Source organism: Sphaeramia orbicularis, chromosome 5, assembly GCF_902148855.1.
Source record: "Sphaeramia orbicularis chromosome 5, fSphaOr1.1, whole genome shotgun sequence".
In the NCBI taxonomy this organism is placed as follows: Eukaryota; Metazoa; Chordata; class Actinopteri; order Kurtiformes; family Apogonidae; genus Sphaeramia; species Sphaeramia orbicularis.
The window spans coordinates 44,847,429-44,867,901 of record NC_043961.1 but is presented as its reverse complement, the minus strand read 5'-3'; the positions used below and the strand labels follow the sequence as shown (position 1 = coordinate 44,867,901).

General features: G+C 44.8%; 1 protein-coding gene across 1 annotated transcript in view; it reads left to right on the top strand.

Moving 5' to 3' along the window:
• Nucleotides 1-20,473, top strand: part of flnba (filamin B a) — a 290,646-nt gene that overhangs the window by 83,067 nt on the left and 187,106 nt on the right. The window contains 7 exon segments of the mRNA XM_030135348.1: nt 6,721-6,868; nt 8,153-8,271; nt 9,869-9,943; nt 10,277-10,439; nt 10,531-10,731; nt 10,814-10,951; nt 13,880-14,006. Of these exon segments, the coding sequence (XP_029991208.1) occupies nt 6,721-6,868; nt 8,153-8,271; nt 9,869-9,943; nt 10,277-10,439; nt 10,531-10,731; nt 10,814-10,951; nt 13,880-14,006 (971 nt within the window).

Sequence of the window (20,473 nt, the reverse complement as noted above, 5' to 3'; positions counted from 1 at the left end):
ATTTACACAAATTGCAAGTCGCACAGAATAAAGCGGCACAAATTGTTTTGGGATGCCCATACAGAACTAATATAACCACAATAGACAACAGTTTGACATGGTTAACTGTAAAATCTAGATTAAAATATTCTTTATTATCATTTATTCGTAACATTATCGCAACACAAACTCCAGAAATTATTCATAGAAAACTGTCATTTTTTGCTGATCAACATAATTATCGTACAAGACAAACTACTGAAACACGGTGTGCTCTGCCTTTAGGCAGAACAAATCAGTGACAGAGAACTGTTTTTTATCGAGCCATGGTTGCATGGAATGGATTGCCAGGGTTTTTGTTATCCGAAAATAATAGAAAATGTTTTCAAAAGAAAGTAAAACTTTTTTTGTTTACACAACAGGCATGAAATGGAATGAGTATTGCTAATATTGAAAGATGTTTCATGATTTGTATCAGAAAGCTATTGTTTGGTGTAGGAGTACAAATGTATAGCATTTATTTTGTTTGTCTCATTTGTATCAGACAGCTATTATTTGGTGAAGAAGTACGAATGTATAGTACTTATTTTGTTTGTTTATTTTAATTGCATTGGGCTATTGTATATGTCCTGTTTGTGTGTGTGTGTGGGTGTGAATGGTGTAAGATTAATGTTAAAATTTAAAATTGTAATGTAATGTAGAGGAGACCCCAGGAAGAATAGCAACTAAATCAGCAGTTGCTAATGGGGATCTTAATAAATGAAATGAAATGAAAAAGGGTGAATGGAGGAAAAGCATAGAGGAGAGTGTGGGGCCAATTGTGTGCCAGTGCATCGCAGCCCAAAGAACTGGCGCTGTCTGTCAGGGAGAACCAAAGGGGACAGTGAACCGCTTCTCTGGAGGCAAAGAGGTCCACTTCCGCTCTGCCAAAGGTCCTCCAAATGCAATCGACCACCTCGGGGTGAAGCTTCCACTCCCCTGGAAGTGGCTTCTGATGTGACAGAAAATCTGCAGGCATGTTCTGTGGTCCTGGGATGTGGGCTGCCCAGAGGCTGGTAAAGTGTAGAGCTGGCCAGGTCAGGAGCTGCTGAGTTAAGTGCAATAGTTTCTTTGGCCTGGTGCCTCCCTGTTGATTGATGTGAAAGACAACAGCAGTGTTGTCCGATCTCACCTGCACATGCCTGCCTTGCAAGCCTGGGAGCAAGTACTGGAGAGCCAGGTGCATGGCCAGCAATTCCAGGACGTTGATGTGTTCCCTGCTCTGCAGTAGGGACCATATCCCCTGGGCCATCCGCCTCTGCCAGGTTGCACCCCAACCCGTGGAGGACACATCTGTATGCACCACCTCCCTGCGTGACGGGAGGGAGCCAAGTGGGACCCCTGTCGTGATATACAGCCTGTCCCTCCACTGGGATAGGGACCAGATGCACTGAAGTGGGACACGAAGTTTCCTGTGTCTGTGTGCGTGCCGTGCAGGGTCCAAGCCCAGGCTGTTTAACCACATCTGAAGTGGTCGCAGTGAAAGCAGCCCTAGGGGCACCACACCGGATGCGGCTGTGTGCATGCCCAGAAGGTGCAAATACAACACACAGGGCGGAGCTCTACCATGCCGGAACGCTGGAAACGGGTCCAAAATACCGCTGACCCGCTGGGGTGAGGGGCAAGCGGTCATTAAAACTGAATTCAGGGCAATGCCAAGAAAGACTGTTTCCTGTGAAGGAGTGAGATTGCTCTTCTCCATATTCACCCGCAGGCCCAGGCGGCCTACATGATCAAGCACCATCTGAGTGTCCCGGACAGCTTAGTTGCGGGTTGCTGCACAGATAAGCCAGTCGTCTAGGTAAGGCAGAATTCTCAACCCCTGCGCCTGCAGGGGGGACAGGGCTGCTGCCACACACCGGCTGAACACCCTGGGAGACGGTGAGAGCCCGAATGGGAGGACTCTGAACTGAAAGTGCTTCCCCTGGAACGCAAAGTGAAGAAACCGCCAATGACGTGGTGCAATGGGGACATGGAAATATGCATCCTTCAGGTCAATTGACGTGAACCAGTCCCCTGGGGCAATTGCGTGCAACACTTCCCTGGTGGTAAGCATGTGATAGGGTAATACCTTCAAAAACACATTCAGGCCCCTGAGATCTAGAACTGGACGTAGATCTCCGGTTTTCTTTGGGACCAGAAAATATTTGGAATAAAAGCCCCCTGGATCCAGCAGGGGGTCCACAGGCACTATTGCACCCTTGGCCAGCAAGGTGCAAATCTCTTGGTTCAACACCCATGCCTTCACCGGGTCACAGATGACCGTCATTCTGACCTGACCAGGGACAGGGGGCCGGCATCGGAACTGAAGATGGTATCCCCGGGACAAGGTTGATAGCACCCAGCGATCTGGGGTATGGGCGGCCCAGCTGCTGAGCTGTGCCGGGGTAAAACATCCGACTACCGGCCCTATTGCATCATCTGCGGGCCCCCTGGCCTCAGGGCCTGGGGGGACGCCGACCAGGCTGTGTGGCCCTAAATGGACGTGAAGTCCGAAATCCAGCCTCGTCTCCCTGGTTTTGAGCTGGTCTCGGAGCCGGCCTATGGGGCTCAACAAATGGAGCAGATGGCAGTGAGAACCTCCGTGATGGAGCTGCAGCCACCCTAGTGCCAACAGGTTGATGGTCATGTCTGTGGAGCCCTGCCAGCTGCTGTCTCATATGGGAGGCCTGGGCTGTGCACTCCGGGGCTTCAAGCGCAGCAGAACCAAACAGTTCCCCCGGAACCACAGGCAGAGCTCTTAAGGTTCTCCTACAGGGCTCAGTTAGCGGTGACTGCACCAGCCAGACCTGGCGCTGAGTCAGGACCAGGTTAGAGAGCATGCGTCCAAGCTGTCTTGTCATGAGAGCAAACGCCTGTAGGGATGCATCCACCAAGCTCTGCGTTGACTGATCCACTGGCACCGACTCCAGGGAGGAAGATAGGCCCAGCATCAAATGGGAGAGAGAGTTCCCAATCCGGCCCATACGGGCCCCTGAGTCGTAGGCCCTGCAGAGCAGGTCATCTGTGATATGACACTTCGGTCGCGGACAACGAGCATTAGACCTCAGAGCCTCGTCAGATGGGACAATAAGAGAGGCAATGCCCGGTTCCACTGCTGGCATATGACCCAAGCCAAACTTGGGCACCTCTTGCATGGCAGCCAGGACATCAGTTGTCAGTCGCGAAAACGCCTTCGTATCAGTCCAGCAGACATGTAATTCTTTCACATATTCCTCTGAGGGAGGGACTACCAAGGCCGCCTCAGTATCATGGCACCGGAAGAAAGTGCTAGAAGGAGCAGGTCAGGCCTGCGGAGCATCCAGCTGCAAGCGGGCAAGAGCTGTCCGAATAGCTGCTGTCACAGACTCCTCTCTGCCTCCCTGTGAGCAGATGGAGGCATTGGAGTCAGAACCAGAAGTCTGGGAGCTCAACACTGGGAAGCCCTCAGAGAAATGGATACCAGAAGCTGCGATTGAAATAGCATCGTCATCCCGGGCCGAGGCTGCATCCTGCTCAGGGGGAGGAGCTATGTTGCGGCCGGCATCTGTCTGGAAAGACTGGAGGAGGGCTTTCATTTGGGCCAATTTGGATGTGAGTTCATCCATCTGTATGGACAACACCCCAGTTTTGTCCCGTCTGGCTCTTTTCTTAGGCACTGACTGTGCCCATGCAGCTGACCGCTTCAGGCACGCCGACTGTCCTGGTGGCCATTTGCTTGGCTGCATAGTGACTGTGCAGTCAGTAGGCTGCTCAAATGCAGCTAAATGAGCTAGTCGTTCTGCCCGGGGCATAACGCTACAATTAGCACATGCATCCTCGGAGAACGCCTCCCTGGGGTGCTCCACTCCAAGGCAGGAGGGGCACAAATCATGCCCATCCTCCAATTGGAGCGGGGCCAAACAGGCTGAGCAGCACAAATTTTCGAGCATAGTACAGGCTAATAAGCAGCTAGATTGAGTCAGGTCGAGCAGAAAACGCCACTATTGACTCATCTGTATACTGAGCCTGGCTCCAGCGGTCAGCTCGTAGGACTCACGTCGAGCAGAAAAGGCCACTAGTGAGACAATAAACCACGGAATCAAAATAAACTTGGCAAATTAGAGCGAACACTAAGGTCTACTGTTAATAAAACGTGTAACAAAGACAAGCTATTATTAACAAACAAACGGCACAACACCAAGAACAGGTGCCAATAACAAACACTGAAGCAGACGCCAAACACGGTCGCTCAGTCAATTAGAAAAGCTGTAACAAGCCAAACGCAGCTGTACAGCTGTAACAGAAAAAGTCTGAGTGGCTGAGTCGCAACGGAGCTATAAGATAACAAAATAAACTTACCAGTTGCCGATCTGGTGTAAAATGAATGCAGCTTGCGCAGCCCCTGGAGGGCGAGACTCACCCGCAGCTCCGACCATAAAAGCCAGTCACGAGGCTACCAGCAGCAAGCCATGAGAAAAGCAGTGATACGTACAGAAGAGCTAACAGCTTTAGCACAACCACTCATGCACTCAGTAAAACCTGCGAGAAGAACAAAAGGGACTGAGGTTCCAGTGTCACATGACTATATAGACTCACGTGAGCCACCGGGAGGTCACAGGTGACTTTGTTGTCATTAATATTCGACCTGCACATACGCAAGAATGATCGTTCAGTGCTTGAAGCACCACCTCTGGCGGTCAGTAGGGATGAAATAGAATCTGCTTTTTAAAGTGAAGCTGATGGATTTGTTAACATAAATCAGAAATCTGTGTGTCCTTACACCTGGAAAGCGCATTTCCCTCTGTAGTGTTTTTTTTTTTTTCAGAGGTCAAAGGTCACCAGTAGTGTGTCACACAGCTGCTGTTTAGTTTCCTGATTGTTCACAGCAGAGGAAACTGCCTGAAGCCCAGTATTTTTATTCACTATTGTTCAATGCACAGAGGATACAACCTGCTGACTTACAAGCTGAGATGGAAATCTGTTCTTTTCAAATGAGTTATGTAACGATGGGATTAAAAAAATATAGTAGTAATAATAATAATAATAATAATAATAATAATAATAATAATAATAATAATAATAATTATTATTATTATTATTATTATAAGTAGAACTTTCTCAAAATATATGAGAAATTAAAATGCTGGATAACCATAACACTAACCCTGGAATGATAAACGTAACAATATTTCTGTCTGAAGTTTTTCACAAACTTTGAACCAAACAAGTGTATCTGAGTGTATTATTTATCTGTTCAGTTCAGTGTACTTCAGATTTTCAATAAAAATAAACCAAATAATCCTACAATAGTGGCTAGAAATAACATTTGATTTGCCAATTCTTAAAGGAGGAAGTGGGACCTTATTTAATCTCACTCCTCTGCACAATAGTCAATCATTTATCTTCCTACCAGAATATGGGTACACCAAAAATTCCCTTGGATCTTTTTGCAAATTGTTAAAATGGTAAAGAAGAAAACTAAGAATCTCCACCTTCATTTGACTGCTCCAATAAACCAGATTTGCTCAGCGTTTTTTGTTTGTTTGTTTGTTTTGTACATCACTCAACTAATGCTGGAATATAAGGTTTCATTCAAAATACTGGAGTAAAATAATATTGTACTGTTGGTGAGGGAAATATAAGGTTGGAAAAAAATATTTTTAAAAAATTGTGAAATGAGATCAGATTAGTCACATGGTTTTCTGGTTGTGTATTTGTCACACTTTGACCTGAAGTGAGGGTAGGTTGCCGAAAGGCTGCCTGGAAAAGGTCTAAGGTCTTGACTTCAAAATTATGGAAAAAACAAGAAGACAAAGTCCATTTGATTAAAAAAAAAAAAAAAAAAGGTGAAGAGCTTTATTGCCCTTAAAGTGCATCCAAGGAAATAAGCAAATAAAGACAATGTAACAAAAAAATGAGCACACCGGTCTGCACAGCCCTTCTTTAACTGCCATGAGCTATGACAGATCCACTCCATTTAAAGGCTAGGCCCCTCCCACTGGACCATACCATTTTGTAATTGAAAGTAATTAAACATTTCATCTCCCTCCATAGGTTATTGTCTATAGTTATCTCACAAAACAATTTATCTGTTTTAAACTTACATCAAAGGAGTCATCTAATTACTTATAGAATTTACACACCCTTTTTTAATACTCAGAAAACCTGGTATGGTGCAGTACGACAGGCTGAGCCTATTTTCCACGTTTAACTCAGGCACTATAAAAGGCAGCCTGATGCTCCCTTTGGGTCCTTTTCCACTGCCCAGAACCAGGAAGTGCTATGGTAAGTACAGGAAAAACATAATTAGGAACAAAATCTCAAAATATAGAACTTATCATAATTGAAGACCCAATTCAACCTTATTTGTGTTTGTGTGTGTTTTTGTACAGTGTCATGGGGAAAACAGCACAGGAGACTGGCTCAGATGATTAAATGTAGCTCAGTGTGTGCACCCACCAAGCTATCAGTTGTATGCTACCTGGCTATTGTTTGCCATGTGGAAGGAGTGACTGTGTGGTGTATGGTGTTGTTGTGGTGTATGATTAGTGGCAGGGGTGACTGCCACAGTATTAAAGCAGACTGTAAATGTCTTGACTCGTCATACAGTTTGATCAAAATTGGTGACCATATGGTCAGTTCACCCTGGCTTTTCAGACCTGACCACAAGGATCTACAGGGTCACATCCAACCTGTATTGGTGAACTGCTTGTGTGTGCTGGTGTGTGTTTTTGCGTGCAGGTGATCGCTCCAGAGGAGATCATAGATCCCAGTGTGGATGAACAGTCGGTGATGACCTACCTGTCTCAGTTCCCCAAAGCCAAACTGAAACCAGGAGCTCCTCTCAAACCTAAGCTGAACCCGAAGAAGGCCCGTGCATATGGACCAGGTAAACACACACACACACACACACACACACACACACACACACATTGTGTGTCTGTATCTATGATGACCCTAATTGACACAATAAGCAAACAACCTCCTACAGCCTCCTGCAGACTAAGACATTTAAAGGTCTGGTAGTTTATTACAGTCACACTTTCTAACATGGATCAAAACTCTTCTGTAGAGCTGCAGCTATTGATTATTTTTGTTAGTGATTAATCTATTGATTATTTTTCTTGGATTTGATTCGTTTGAACGACTATTTGAATAGGCAAAAAAAAAAAAAGTAAAAATGTGAAAAAGACATGTCTGAAAATAACAAACAACTTTATTCCAGAACCAGCTGAAACGATGACCATGAAAAGAATAAAGTTAAAGAATTTATTTAAAAAAATATCTATACAGAAATGACAACAACAGTATAAAAGTATGTATAAAAATATCTATAGATATGTGCACTGCAGTCTTCAACACATTTGTATGCAACTTACTAACTTATTCACTTACTCATCATCTTCAGTGTAATGGTAATTTTTCCCTCTGAACTACATACTTATTTTTTGATGGCTGTTAATATAGACCATTTCTCTCAAGCCAGCCTTTCAACAGCCTAATGCTGGTGTAGTGATAAAGAAGGGAACTGTATCTAATTCAGATGTGACTCTGAAATTGTGATTGGGACCCATGTGGCAAAGTGTCATGGGAGATGTAATTTTTAATGCTTAAAATACATTGGCTTCTGTGAACATCCCTGTCTATCCCAACCCACATACATACTGTAAACATGTCACCATCCGCTTGCTGTTGGTTTTGTGTTTGTGTGTTGGTTGGAAAACTGGGAATACTGGTATGCCAGACAATGGGAGGAAGTTAGGAGCTGTTGGTCGGAACAATGGTCTATAGTTATGTCTGATAGGCTGAGTTTTGAGGTCAATGTTCACTCTCCTGTTTTGGGAACACCTAGCAGTAAATGTACACTCACCTTTTGTGTTTCTGTCTTTGTAAAGACACTTATTCACCTCAAACCTCACACTAATGACTAACACAAGCCTTACTAAACCTTCACAAGCCTAAAATAAACGTAATGATGTTAACTTCTAAGCCAAGCCTTCTAAAGGATTTTCTTAAGTACTAAAAGTTATCAGAATTTGACAGTCTGAAGTTCTGTGATTTTATAAGTATGGGTGAAATGCACCTTGAGAGTTATAGTTGATTTCTTTCCAGGTGTCTTTGCTGTTCATGTTTTTGACTCTTACTTTCAGAACTGTGAACTGTGTTTCTGCAGGTATTGAGCCAACAGGGAACAGGGTTCTACGTCCTGCGGTGTTCACCGTGGACACGTTTAGTGCAGGTCAGGGTCAGGTCACCGTCTACCTTGACCAACCTGATGGAACCCGAGAGGAGGTACAGCACTAATCCGATCCAACCACTGCCTTTGTGCAATGTTTTTATCCATAGAAAATATGGTCAATGGCAGCAAATGGTTGGGACATTTTGTTTACGAATATTAGAGTTGATATGTAGGTCATATATGGTAGAAAGTACACTATATTGCCAAAAGTATTTGCTTACCCATCCAAATAATCAGAATCAGGTGTTCCAATCACTTCCATGGCCACAGGTGTATAAAATCAAGCACCTAGGCATGCAGACTGCTTTTACAAACATTTGTGAAAGAATGGGTTGCTCTCAGGAGCTCAGTGAATTCCAGCATGGAACTGTGATAGGATGCCACCTGTGCAACAAACCCAGTCGCGAAATTTCCTCGCTCCTAGATATTCCACAGTCAACTGTCAGCTGTATTATAAGAAAGTGGAAGTGTTTGGGAATGACAGCAACTCAGCCACGAAGTGGTAGGCCACGTAAACTGACGGAGCGGGGTCAGCGGATGCTGAGGCGCATAGTGCGAAGAGGTCGCCAACTTTCTGCAGTCAGTCGCTACAAACTTCATGTGGCCTTCAGATTAGCTCAAGAACAGTGCACAGAGAGCTTCATGGAATGGGTTTCCATGGCCGAGCAGCTGCATCCAAGCCATACATCACCAAGTGCAATGCAAAGCGCCAGATGCAGTGGTGTTAAGCACGCCACCACTGGACTCTAGAGCAGTGGAGGCGCGTTGTCTGGAGTGACGAATCGCACTTCTCCATCTGGCAATCTGATGGACGGGTCTGGGTTTGGCGGTCGCCAAGAGAACGATACTTGTCGGACCGCATTGTGCCAAGTGTAAAGTTTGGTGGAGGGGGGATTATGGTGTGGGGTTGTTTTTCAGGAGCTGGGCTTGGCCCCTTAGTTCCAGTGAAAGGAACTGTGAATGCTTCAGCATACCAAGACATTTTGGACAATTCCATGCTCCCAACTTTGTGGGAACAGTTTGGAGCTGGCCCCTTCCTCTTTCAATATGACTGTGCACCAGTGCACAAAGCAAGGTCCATAAAGACATGGATGACAGAGTCTGGTGTGGATGAACTTGACTGGCCTGCACAGAGTCCTGACCTCAACCCGATAGAACACCTTTGGGATGAATTAGAGCGGAGACTGAGAGCCAGGCCTTCTCGTCCAACATCGGTGTGTGACCTCACAAATGCGCTTCATGAAGAATGGTCAAAAATTCCCATGAACACACTCCTAAACCTTGTGGACAGCCTTCCCAGAATAGTTGAAGCAGTTATAGCTGCAAAGGGTGGACCGACATCATATTGAACCCCATAGACTAGGAATGGGATGCCACTTAAATTCATATGTGAGTCAAGGCAGGTGAGCAAATACTTTTGGCAATATAGTGTATATCCTGGTACATACATTCACATCCACATTTAACATCTGTAATGTAAGGAATCTTCAAACATTTATATGAATAATAGCCAGAATTTATGCCAAATTCATGTGTGAATATATGTGACTGTCAGAGCAGCAGGGATTGTGTGTGAAATATAAAGGACAGTTGGATCAAAATGGACCCAGGCTAATCTGAAATCAACCGTTGTGTGCTTGTGGTCATCAGCTGAAGACAGAGCCTAATGAGGGGAAGAAGACTTACAGTGTCACCTATGTTCCACAGGTTATGGGCCCTCATAAGGTAAGTTTTTCCCTGAAATATTTTATGAAATATAAAAAATGTACTTCCTAACAACCAGATGTTCATTCATGTGGTTGAAAAGGGGAATGATTCCACTAGTGATGTAATGCTTTAGGGCACATAAATACATATCATTTCACTTTATTTAACGTTCCTGTATATAATTCCTTTACCATCTTCCATCAGACTGATTTCAGTTTAAGTAATTGTGGTCATGTAATCCATGGCAGCTGCATGTCAGCATAAATTAGACTTTTTTTTTTTTTTTTTTTTTTTTTTTTAAAGGCCGTTATTACAGACATATGACATGATTTCTGTGATTTTGTGTCCTAGGTGACGGTGCTGTTTGCAGGACAGGAGATTCCCAAGAGTCCCTTTGAGGTCAATGTAGACAAGGCTCTGGGGGACGCCTCGAAGGTCACTGTTAAAGGGCTGGGAATTGAAACTGTGGGCAACATTGCCAACAAACCCACATACTTTGACATCTACACAGCAGGTGAAGTGTCTTCCATGAAGCAGTTACTGTTTCTTTTCCGTATCTATTTGACTAACGTTGAGGTTTGGCCCCTGATGCCTCTGTCCTGTAGGAGCCGGTGCAGGAGATGTGACGGCCATGATCAGAGACCCTCAGGGCCTTCAGAACAGCGTGGAGGTGATGATGGAGGACAAAGGCGACTGTGTGTATCGCTGCACCTACAGACCCACTCAGGCTGGCCCACACACCATCACAGTCACCTTTGGCGGGGTGGAGGTCCCTAGGAGCCCCTTTAATGTGGACATAGGCCCCGGTGAGACCCCTCAGTAACATGTCATACACAGCCTCATTAAAAATAAAAGCTCCTTCTCAATACCCTGTGGTTGTCTGTGCAGCCTGTGCTCCAGGGGCCTGCAGGGCCACGGGTCGGGGTCTGCAGCCCACAGGGATGAGAATCAAACAAGTCGGAGATTTTAAAGTGGACACCAGGAACGCTGGCAGTGGAGACCTGAAGGTGGTGGTTAAGGGACCGAGTGAGTACTGGACAAACTGGTGTGGATGGATTAGCAGATGAACAACGTGTTGCCGTGGTGTTTCCAGTTATAATGTGAATGGGATGCTTGTCAGGAATCTTGTACACCCCAAGCTTCATACACTTGGACCATAACAGTAGTAACAGCTGCTGTAAACTGGCACAGCTAAAAAACTAGAAGGTAGATTTCACATCCAGCTAGAATACTAGACTTCTTTTTATATAAGAAAAAGGGATAAATACAAAAACCCCACCTGATTTTATATAAAAGTATATTAAAAAAAATGATTATTTGCATTTTTGTTTTCAAGCAGATGCTAATTTAAGTACAGATTTGACTATAGAACATATTTCTATTTCTATCTATATAGCACAATAGATAGAAATTTGGGTATGATGCAAGTTGGCGACAGTAGGCATAATGGTCAATAGTCATGAAAAAGTAATAAAACAGATTTTCCCTTCCACATTTTTATTGATGCCACAAAATAATTTTCTCTGTCCTAAGTACATATCAAATATCCTTTATGATATATGTCTTTTTAGTGTTAATAATGAGCTAAAATAATGTGATTAGAAACAGGTAAGTGTTATCATGACTTGGTCCAAAAGCAGCATCTAGGAGAGGTCTAGTCCTTCAGAAACAAAGTTGAACGGAGGGTCAGCAGGTTGAAAACAAATGTGTAAGAAAATTATTGAAATGTTTAAAAACGGTGTTCCTCAAAGAATGACAGAAAAGGATGTTTGACACTTTACAGTTCAGAACACAATGAATGGATTCAAGGAATCTGGATATAATTCAGTTTGTAAAGGACAAAGGCTGTGACACTGTGATCTCTGATCCCTCAGACTACACCTCATCAAGAACCGTTAGTCATCTAGAGCTGATAGAACCATATTAATTAGGATTACTGTGGAGAACCTTTGGCAAAGCTCTACACTACGGAGTTACAGCCAGAGACTCAGTTAAAGCTTTGCTGAGGCAAAAGGAAGCCAATGTTAACCTTGTCCGGAGGTGTCATGGTTTTCTGTGGCACTCGGTAGGAATATGCATTATGCCATAAGCACTCAGGATCCAGGGGCCTCATGTATAAAGCATGCGTACGCACAAAAACCTGGCATACGCCTTTTTCTACGCTCACGTTCAGATGTATAAAGAGTGAAATGACTGTGGAAATGTGCGGTCCTCCATGCCAAGTGCTGGTGTACGCACGTTTCTAGTGCTGTGGAACCATTGGCGACACCTAGAGGTGACACTGGGAAATGGTTAATAATGTGAAAAAGGTCATTCCTCCGATTGATGTGCCCATCAGAGATACACAGATGAACAATGAACACACCAGCACGTCATTCTACTGTCAGAGCAGCACATCCACAACCAGAACCAACCAGAACCAGACCCTGGACCCATCAATGGCAATCCTGCTCGGGAGGACATTCAGCCCAGCAACAACCATATAAAGAGACAAGGACACAAAATTCATTAGTTGATAAATGCATTTAATCTAATATTGTTGTCTGTGAAAACATTTATAAGTCGGTCCAGTGACGCCGTCGATTGTTCTCACGATATCCTCTTGTGACACGGATGAGCATGGACCCATGCCAGTCAGACAGGCATCAGCAGCGGGCTGAGGCAGACCGGAGGATTGGTTAACGCTGGGGAGGCAACAGGAAGCCTCTGTGATAGGAGGTTGATACCGTGTCTCACCGTCTTCTGTCTCATTGTTAGAAAATAATAAATAGAGTAACTAAACATGAGTCAAAGTCTTTGATTTCCTCCTTGATATCCTGACATGACTACGCATGAACCTGTATCTTGTTTAGCTGTGATCAGACTATTGGATGACCTGTAGAATGAACTAATGTGTGAGTTACACTAATACTAAATCTATATTTACCTTGGGGGTGATCTGAGTCACCCCTGTTAGACCACAGGTCATTCACAATACCGGCAACTCTCTGCTCAAACGGGCTGAGTTCGTCCTCTTTTCTCCTTCCACCTTTTTCGGCCTCCGCTTCGCGTCCACCTTGATGTCATCATCTGATCATACAGAGGGGAATCCTAGAGAGAATCTCACCTGCAGGCCCCGTTTATACTGATTTGCATATGTAAATGTGGTCATGGAGAGAGAGAGGAGTCAGGTTCTCCAACATATGCGCTCAATTCCACGCTGATTGGGATGTATAAAGGAAATGTACTTGGATTTGGACGTATGCTCAGTTTTATTCATCTAGATTTTTTTGTGCGTACGGACATTTCTGGATTTAAGTGTATGCCATGTTTCAGTATGAAATCCACGCAAGTCTTTATGCCTGAGGCCCCAGGTGTTTTTATGACAAAATGGAACCTTGTGCTCCAGACTAATGACAAAGAAGACCATCCAAATTAGCTGGATCTGTCATTATCTGGGTTTGTGTCAGTGCAAAGAACAAAGATCATTGTCATCATTAATGCTGTTAGAATATTGAGTTTTTGGAGCCACACATGCTGCATTCAAGATGAAACTTTTTGTCCATGCATATGCAATGTAGAACCACACTGTGCACATATTGATGAGGGTGCAGCTCCAAGACTGTTGTGATGAAGCTCCAAAAGTCAATGTGTAGAGCATATGGAAATAGAAAGACTCACGAACAATAAAGACTCTTGATGGGTGTACACCTTAAGACTTGTTCACAGAGGAGGAGAAAAACAAAATGATGCCCGAGACACTAAACCATTCCATGTCGTCAGTCCCTAGACACATTTTAACTCTTGTGTAAAATAATGGCAACATTACAAAGTGGTAAATAAACTATACTATATTTGAATGTGTTGCAACAATCCAAGTTGAAATAAGTGTTGTTATTTCTACTTAAGTGATTCAGAACTTCATTCTAATTTACTGATCAGTGTTTTTAGTGTGACTTTTAATTGTGTTTTCAGAGGGGGTCGAGGAGCGGGTGAAGCAGATCTCCAGTCAGGACGGTGTGTTCTGCTACGAGTATTACCCAAACAGTCCGGGCAAATACACAGTCTGCATCACCTGGGGTGAACAGCACATCCCAAAGAGGTAATCTGTACTCCCTGTGTGTGTGTCTGTGTGTGTGTGAACGTGCAAGTGCATTACCTCAGCACATTACCTCATCCAATCTGAATGGCTGCAGGCGGATGAAGAGTTTTTAGACTAGGCCTCCTGTTTTTGTTAAGTGCAGATCTGTATCGGAGTAGGGAGGTCCTCAAATGTGGTCATTTACACCAATCCAGATATTTAGTCTGATGAAGTCAGCTTTATATCTGGATCAGTAGTTCTACTTTAACTAACTGCATGGGTCTACAGTGTTTATATTTAGTAGCGATTACATCCAGCAAAAGATTTAGGACACCTTTGACATGAAGGAGTTTTGTTTTTATCCCTGTAAATAATGTCTTAAAACTTATTGTGCTGTATATTTATGTTTAATTTACACCTGAATATACCCAAGTACATGAAGAAACATCGACTGTGACCGCATCAGAGTAAGGCGGGGTACATACCTAAGGATTTTCTCCATCTGAAGAGATTTTTTTTTATCTGGTACAGACCCCACACATGAAGACAAAAAACCAGAGATTGAACAGTTTTGAATGTACTGTGTGTGATGTGCTCTGATTATCTCAACACAGCGCACCACACACACAACGATTCTGTCCCACCACCGATCTAGAATCTACTCCTCCGAGCCAGAAATCATGTGTGTTCTAATGTGATTTAACAAAAGCGAAGAAGAAGAAATATAGCACGACTTGGGAGCAGAGTCCTGAATCGGGTAACCCCCCCCCCCCAAAAAAAAAGAAAAAAAAAGAAAAAAAACGGGTCAGGTAACTTGCAAAAACATCCAGGGATGGGTAAAAAAAAAAAAAAAAAAAAAAGAGAAGTATTTTCATGGGTACGGGCCCGGGTAAAATTAAACAAAATTCGGGTGGGTAGTGGGCAAGGAAGTGAAAAAATAAAAATTTGTGGATGAAAATAATTTGCACGACATTTAATGATGATCATCTGATATTAGCGTAATTGATCCAAATCTGGTTTTATTTTGAAGTGAGCTTCACGTCTGTTTACATCCGCCCACAGATGTCATTGAGCAGCACATATTAGAGATTTAATGATGGCATGTGTTTAAGTCAAGAATGAAGCCCTTAAAAGTGAGTTACTGTGTAGACAGTGGGTTTAATAACAGGTCGGGTCAGGTTGCAGGTCTAATGGACATGGGTATGGGTGGGTCTGGAAAAGTGAACCCGTGCAGGACTCTGCTCTGGAGTCGTCGACTTTTCCCACACACAAAGAGTTTTCGTCGTAAATATTGAACAAATTCAACATTTACAATTGTAGGTCCCGACCCATTTCGGAGCCGATTATTGGGACAAATTCACTCTTAACATACCTCAGACCACGGGATAATCCTATAAAACGTAAGATAATCTGGCGTTTGCCATCCTTGGTCAGGATGGGGGGAAAATCGGGACAAAAACAGCCCGATTATCTTTAAGTGTGTACACAGCCTAAAGCAAAGAGAACAAGGCAAAGAGACTGAGGTGCACTCAGTGATGAACACAGCCATGCAACTGCACCCCCTCCAAGGACCAGGGGCCAACAAAGAGGGCCCCAAGGCCTGTCAAACCAGCAGACACCCCAGAGAGCGGGGATCCAACCTGCCCCCTGAGAGGTGACAGTATGCCCACCCTGAAGATGGTCAAGGGAGGCCCCAGCCGGAGGCCCCACAGCAGCTGAGCACCGGCCCCAGGGGGCCGGGGACGCCAGCTGCTGAACCCCCGCTGGGGACTGGCCACCCAGGGGCAAGCAAGGCGCCAGTCCTTAAGCCCCAGGAGCCACCCGTCCCCCCAGGCAGGGGTGCCACCCAGCATGCTGGGAGGCCAGGCCAGTCCAGACAGCCACCCACCACGCCACGCAGCAGAAACGCAGCATTAGTGACCCTCTCCAGCACGTCTTCAACCTGAGCCTGTACCTGGAGAAGGTCCCCTCATCATGGACGACATCCTGCATTATCCCTGTTCCCAAGACGAAACATCCCACGGACTCCGATGACTTTTGTCCCGTTGCTGTCAGCTCACAGGTGATGAAGTTGATGGAGAGGCTGGTGCTGCATCATCTGAGGTCACAGGTGCAGCATGCTCTAGACCCACTCCAGTTCGCATATATGGAGGGGACAGGGGTGGAGGATGCTGTCCTGTACCTGCTCCATCAGACGCACTCCTACCTTGAGGAGCGAGGCTGTGCTGTGAGGATCCCTTTTTTTTTGCATTTAACACCATTCAGTCCCCTCTCTTGCAGGAAAAACTAGCCACTATGCACGTGGACCCACTCCTCATTTCCTGGATAACAGACTACCTGACTGACAGACCACAATTTGTCAGGATTCGTGGCTGTGTGTCCAGCACCACCTCCAGCTGTACAGGAGCTCCACAGGGGACTGTGCTGTCCCCCATCCTCTTCACCTTGTATACTGCCAATTTCCAGCACAACTCAGGGCTCTGCCATATGCAGAAGTACTCAGATGATACAGCAGTTGTAGCATGTATCAAGGGGAATGAGGAGGGGGAATACAAGAAACTGGTGAGTGACTTTGTAGGGTGGTGCCAGAAGAACCAGCTGCTCCTGAACATGTCCAAAACAAAGGAGATGGTGCTGGACTTCAGGCACCAGCCCCTCACCCCACTCCCTGTTTACATCAAGGGAGAGGTGGTGGAAATGGTGCGCCCCTACAAATACCTTAGACCAGGGGTGCCCAACCTTTTTTGTCCCAAGAGCTACTTTTCAAGTAGCCAACCTCCTGAGATCTACCAGTCCAGTGTCAACATCGCAAACCCCCACAGATCGTTTCCAGCCTGCAGTAACTACCCTCACAACACGTTTTGTTGTTGTCACACAACCATTAGACATCACATCACAAACCCACCCTCTCTCAAACACACACACACACAGACAAATTCCTCTCTCACACACACACACACACACACCAATCTGCATGATGAGCAATAGCCATAACTGACCTTAATATGAACCAAACAGAAAAATAAACCAGATACAAAACAGGTAGATCTCTGTTTGAAAAAAGGAAATCACTTCCTACCTTAGTGGGAGACCTGGCACTGGGAGGAGGAGGCTAGCTTTTCGTAGTTAGGAGTGTAGGAGCTGGTTGCGAGGCGTAGGCAGGCTGCAAGGTGATCATCAGTCATTGTTGATCTGTACTTGGACTTGATGATGTTCATGTGCGAGAAAGCAGACTCGCACAAATAAGTTGATCCAAAAAGAGCTGTCAGGTTCAAAGCACATCTTCTGAGACTGGGATACTTCTCTGCCACCAGTAGTTTCCAGAACACTACATGCTCTCCAGGTTGAGCGGATGTTGATCTGGCTTTCATCTCAATGTCATTTTGCAATGTCAGAATCTCATCCTCAAGAGTGGAGCTTTCAAAGTCAAAAAGTGATTTGACTTTGGCGGCAATGTCACCAACATCAATACTTGCACCAAATGGATAACACATATAGCTGGCGATAGGCTCGATGGATGCAAAGTCAGTAAAACGCCTCTCAAACTCTGATGAGATGCTCTGAACATGCTCCTCATAACGTGCACTGTCAAGCTGTGCCACACCTTTACCTTGACGTTGTAGTTCTGCTTGCATGTGAGGGAAGTTGCACAGGTTACCAAGCCGCAGCCTGTTTGACATCAGCTTTAGCTTGCTTTTAAACGTGCTCACTGAACTCATCATGTTGACTACATCTTTACCCTTACCCTGCAGCTCTAAATTCAATTCACTGAGCTCGCCGGTGAGATCAGTGAGGAAAGATAAATCTAAAAGCCACTGGTGGTCCTCAAGCTTTGTATGGTAATCCATGTGTTTTGAAAGCCTCAGGAAGTCCTTGATTTCAGGCAACAGCTCCATAAATCTGTCCAAAAATTTACCTCTGCTTAACCACCTAACATCCGTGTGAAGCAGCAAGTCTGTGTGCTCAGCATCATTCTCCTCCAAGTGAGCACGGAAAAGCCTTCTCTGCAGACTCCTGGCCCGAACTGAACACACAATTTTCATCGCAACATCCATCACTTCTTTCATATTTAAAATCTTTCCACACAACACTTGCTGGTGAATTATACAATGATAATTCAGGATATCCGGGAAAGATTCACTTTCTTTGCACAGTGCAATGAACCCACTGGTGCGGCCCACCATAGACGGCGCCCCATCAGTTGTGATGGAGATCAGCTTGAAGAGCGGCAGTTTTATCCCGCTAACAAATCCCATGAAAGCATTAAAAATATCCTCACCTCTGGTGTGTCCTTTTAATGGCAAAATGGTGAGTAGCTCTTCCTTGGTGCTCATGTCTTCAAAAACCATTCTGATGAAAACACACAATTGTGCCACATCCACCATATCAGTCGACTCATCAAATTGGAGGGAAAAGCACTCACATGTATCAATATCCTTCCTGAGTTGTTCCTCCACATCCACAGCCATTCCCTCACACCGCCTTGTAGCAGTATTGCGGGAGAGTTGCACTCCTTTAATGGCGTCCACGATCTCTGTTTTATTTTTAAAGTGATCAAAAAGGCTATCCGCTGCCTCGAGAAAGGCTTCCTTCACAATATCGCCGTCTTTGAATGGCTTGTTATGTTTGGCAAGGACGTGACTGACCCGATAGGAAGCAATAGTTGCGGCCTTACTCTGGGTCTTCGGTGTGGTGAAGATTGACTGCCGTGCTGCAAGCTGTGCTTTCAAATCCCGCACTTTTGTGGCACGTAAAAGTGTTTTTGCAGGGAAATCCCTCTCATAGCTCCTGTGTACCGTTTTGAAATGCCGCTCCAGATTCCCTTTCTTTGCCAATGCCACCGTTGTATTGCAAATCAAACAAACAGGCTTTGAATGAGAATAAACAAAAAAATAATCTTGCTCCCACTCAGGGTGAAAATGGTAGGTCTTGGCTCGTTTCCCCTCAGCCATGTTGACGTTTAGGGGTGTGTAACCGCTGTAGTCGCTAGCTGCTAGCTACTGTTGACAGCGGTCAACTTCCTGCAGTGTTACCAACTCATCGGTAAGGAAAGTAGCTATTGGCTGTCCTAAAAGTCGCTCAATGATGTCATCAGGGCGTGTGATTTACTTGGGGGGATGTTGTTTTTTTTTTTCTTTTCTTTTTTTCTTTTGTAATTTTTAGTTTGATTTTTTTTAGTTTATTTTAGACAAAGAAAAGTTTACATTTACATCCAGCCCTGACTTTTATGACATGACTTCCTGTCATGTCATAAAAAAACTTTTTTTTTTTTTTCCTACACACCTCGCGGTCGACTTGGGATCAGTCCGCGGTCTACCAGTAGACCGCGATCGACTGGTTGGGCACCCTTGCCTTAGACTGATACAGGACAATAAACTGGACTGGTCTCTGAAAACTGATCACATCTACAGGAGGAATCAGAGTAGGCTCTACTTCCTGCACAGGCTGGCATTCTTCAACATCTGCACCAAGCTACTACAGATGTTTACAACTCTGTAGTTGCTAAGTGTTGTCTTCTACGCTGTGACCTGCTGTGGGGGTAGTGGCAGTAAGAGGAACATCCAGCAGCTGAACAAGGTCATTAAGAAGGCGGGCTCTGTGGTGGGCCTTAAGCTGGACTCCATAGAGGAGGTGACAGAGCAGAGAACACTGTCCAGACTCAGAGCAATCATGAACAATGCCAACCACTCACTGTGCAGTGTCTTAAATCAGCAGAGGAGCTCCTTCAGTGACAGACTGCACTCATTGAGCTGCTCCACTACAAGATACGCGAAGTCGTTTGTTCCTCCAGCAATAAGACAGCATAATTCTTTAACTGGAAGGGGAGGTGGGAGGAGATGGGAGGAGGAATGGCGGGGTGGGGGTGTGTAGGAGGTAGAAGCTCAGAAACACTTTTGTCCTTGGGGGCACAGTTATGTTTTTATGCTTTTATGTTTTATGTGATGGGTAGAAAACACATTTTGTCTTTTAATTCTTTCTTTTCAACCTAACTTATTCTTAGCTACTTATACTCTGTATTTATTTATTTATTAACTGTTGATGTGGTATGACTGTTTTTGTGGAGTAGTGACTGCATTTTGTATTTTGAATGTCCCCTTGGGGATTAATAAAGTCTGTCTGTCTGTCTGTCTGTCTAGACATCCATCTAGACATCCATCCTGCCATTTGTCCCTCCCCCCTCTGTGCGTACCCCTCTTTGTGCATAAATCATGTGTTCTCATAGGCTTGGAGCACTTGTTCAGGAAATGAAGCCAGAGCGACAGCTTGGCTATATTAGCTATATTAGGATGTAAAGTTCACCGGCAAACTGTTTCGTCAAGAACATAAATCAGTAGGAAATCTAACGTTAGCCAGATACATATGAATTTGGGCTGCTGTATAAGAGCGGAGGTGTTGGAGGAGACTGAATGAGGTATGCATGGATCGGGGCCAAGGCTGCCGGAGCCGGGCGAATTGTTGTTGGCAGCACTCATGAATCCTCGAGAACA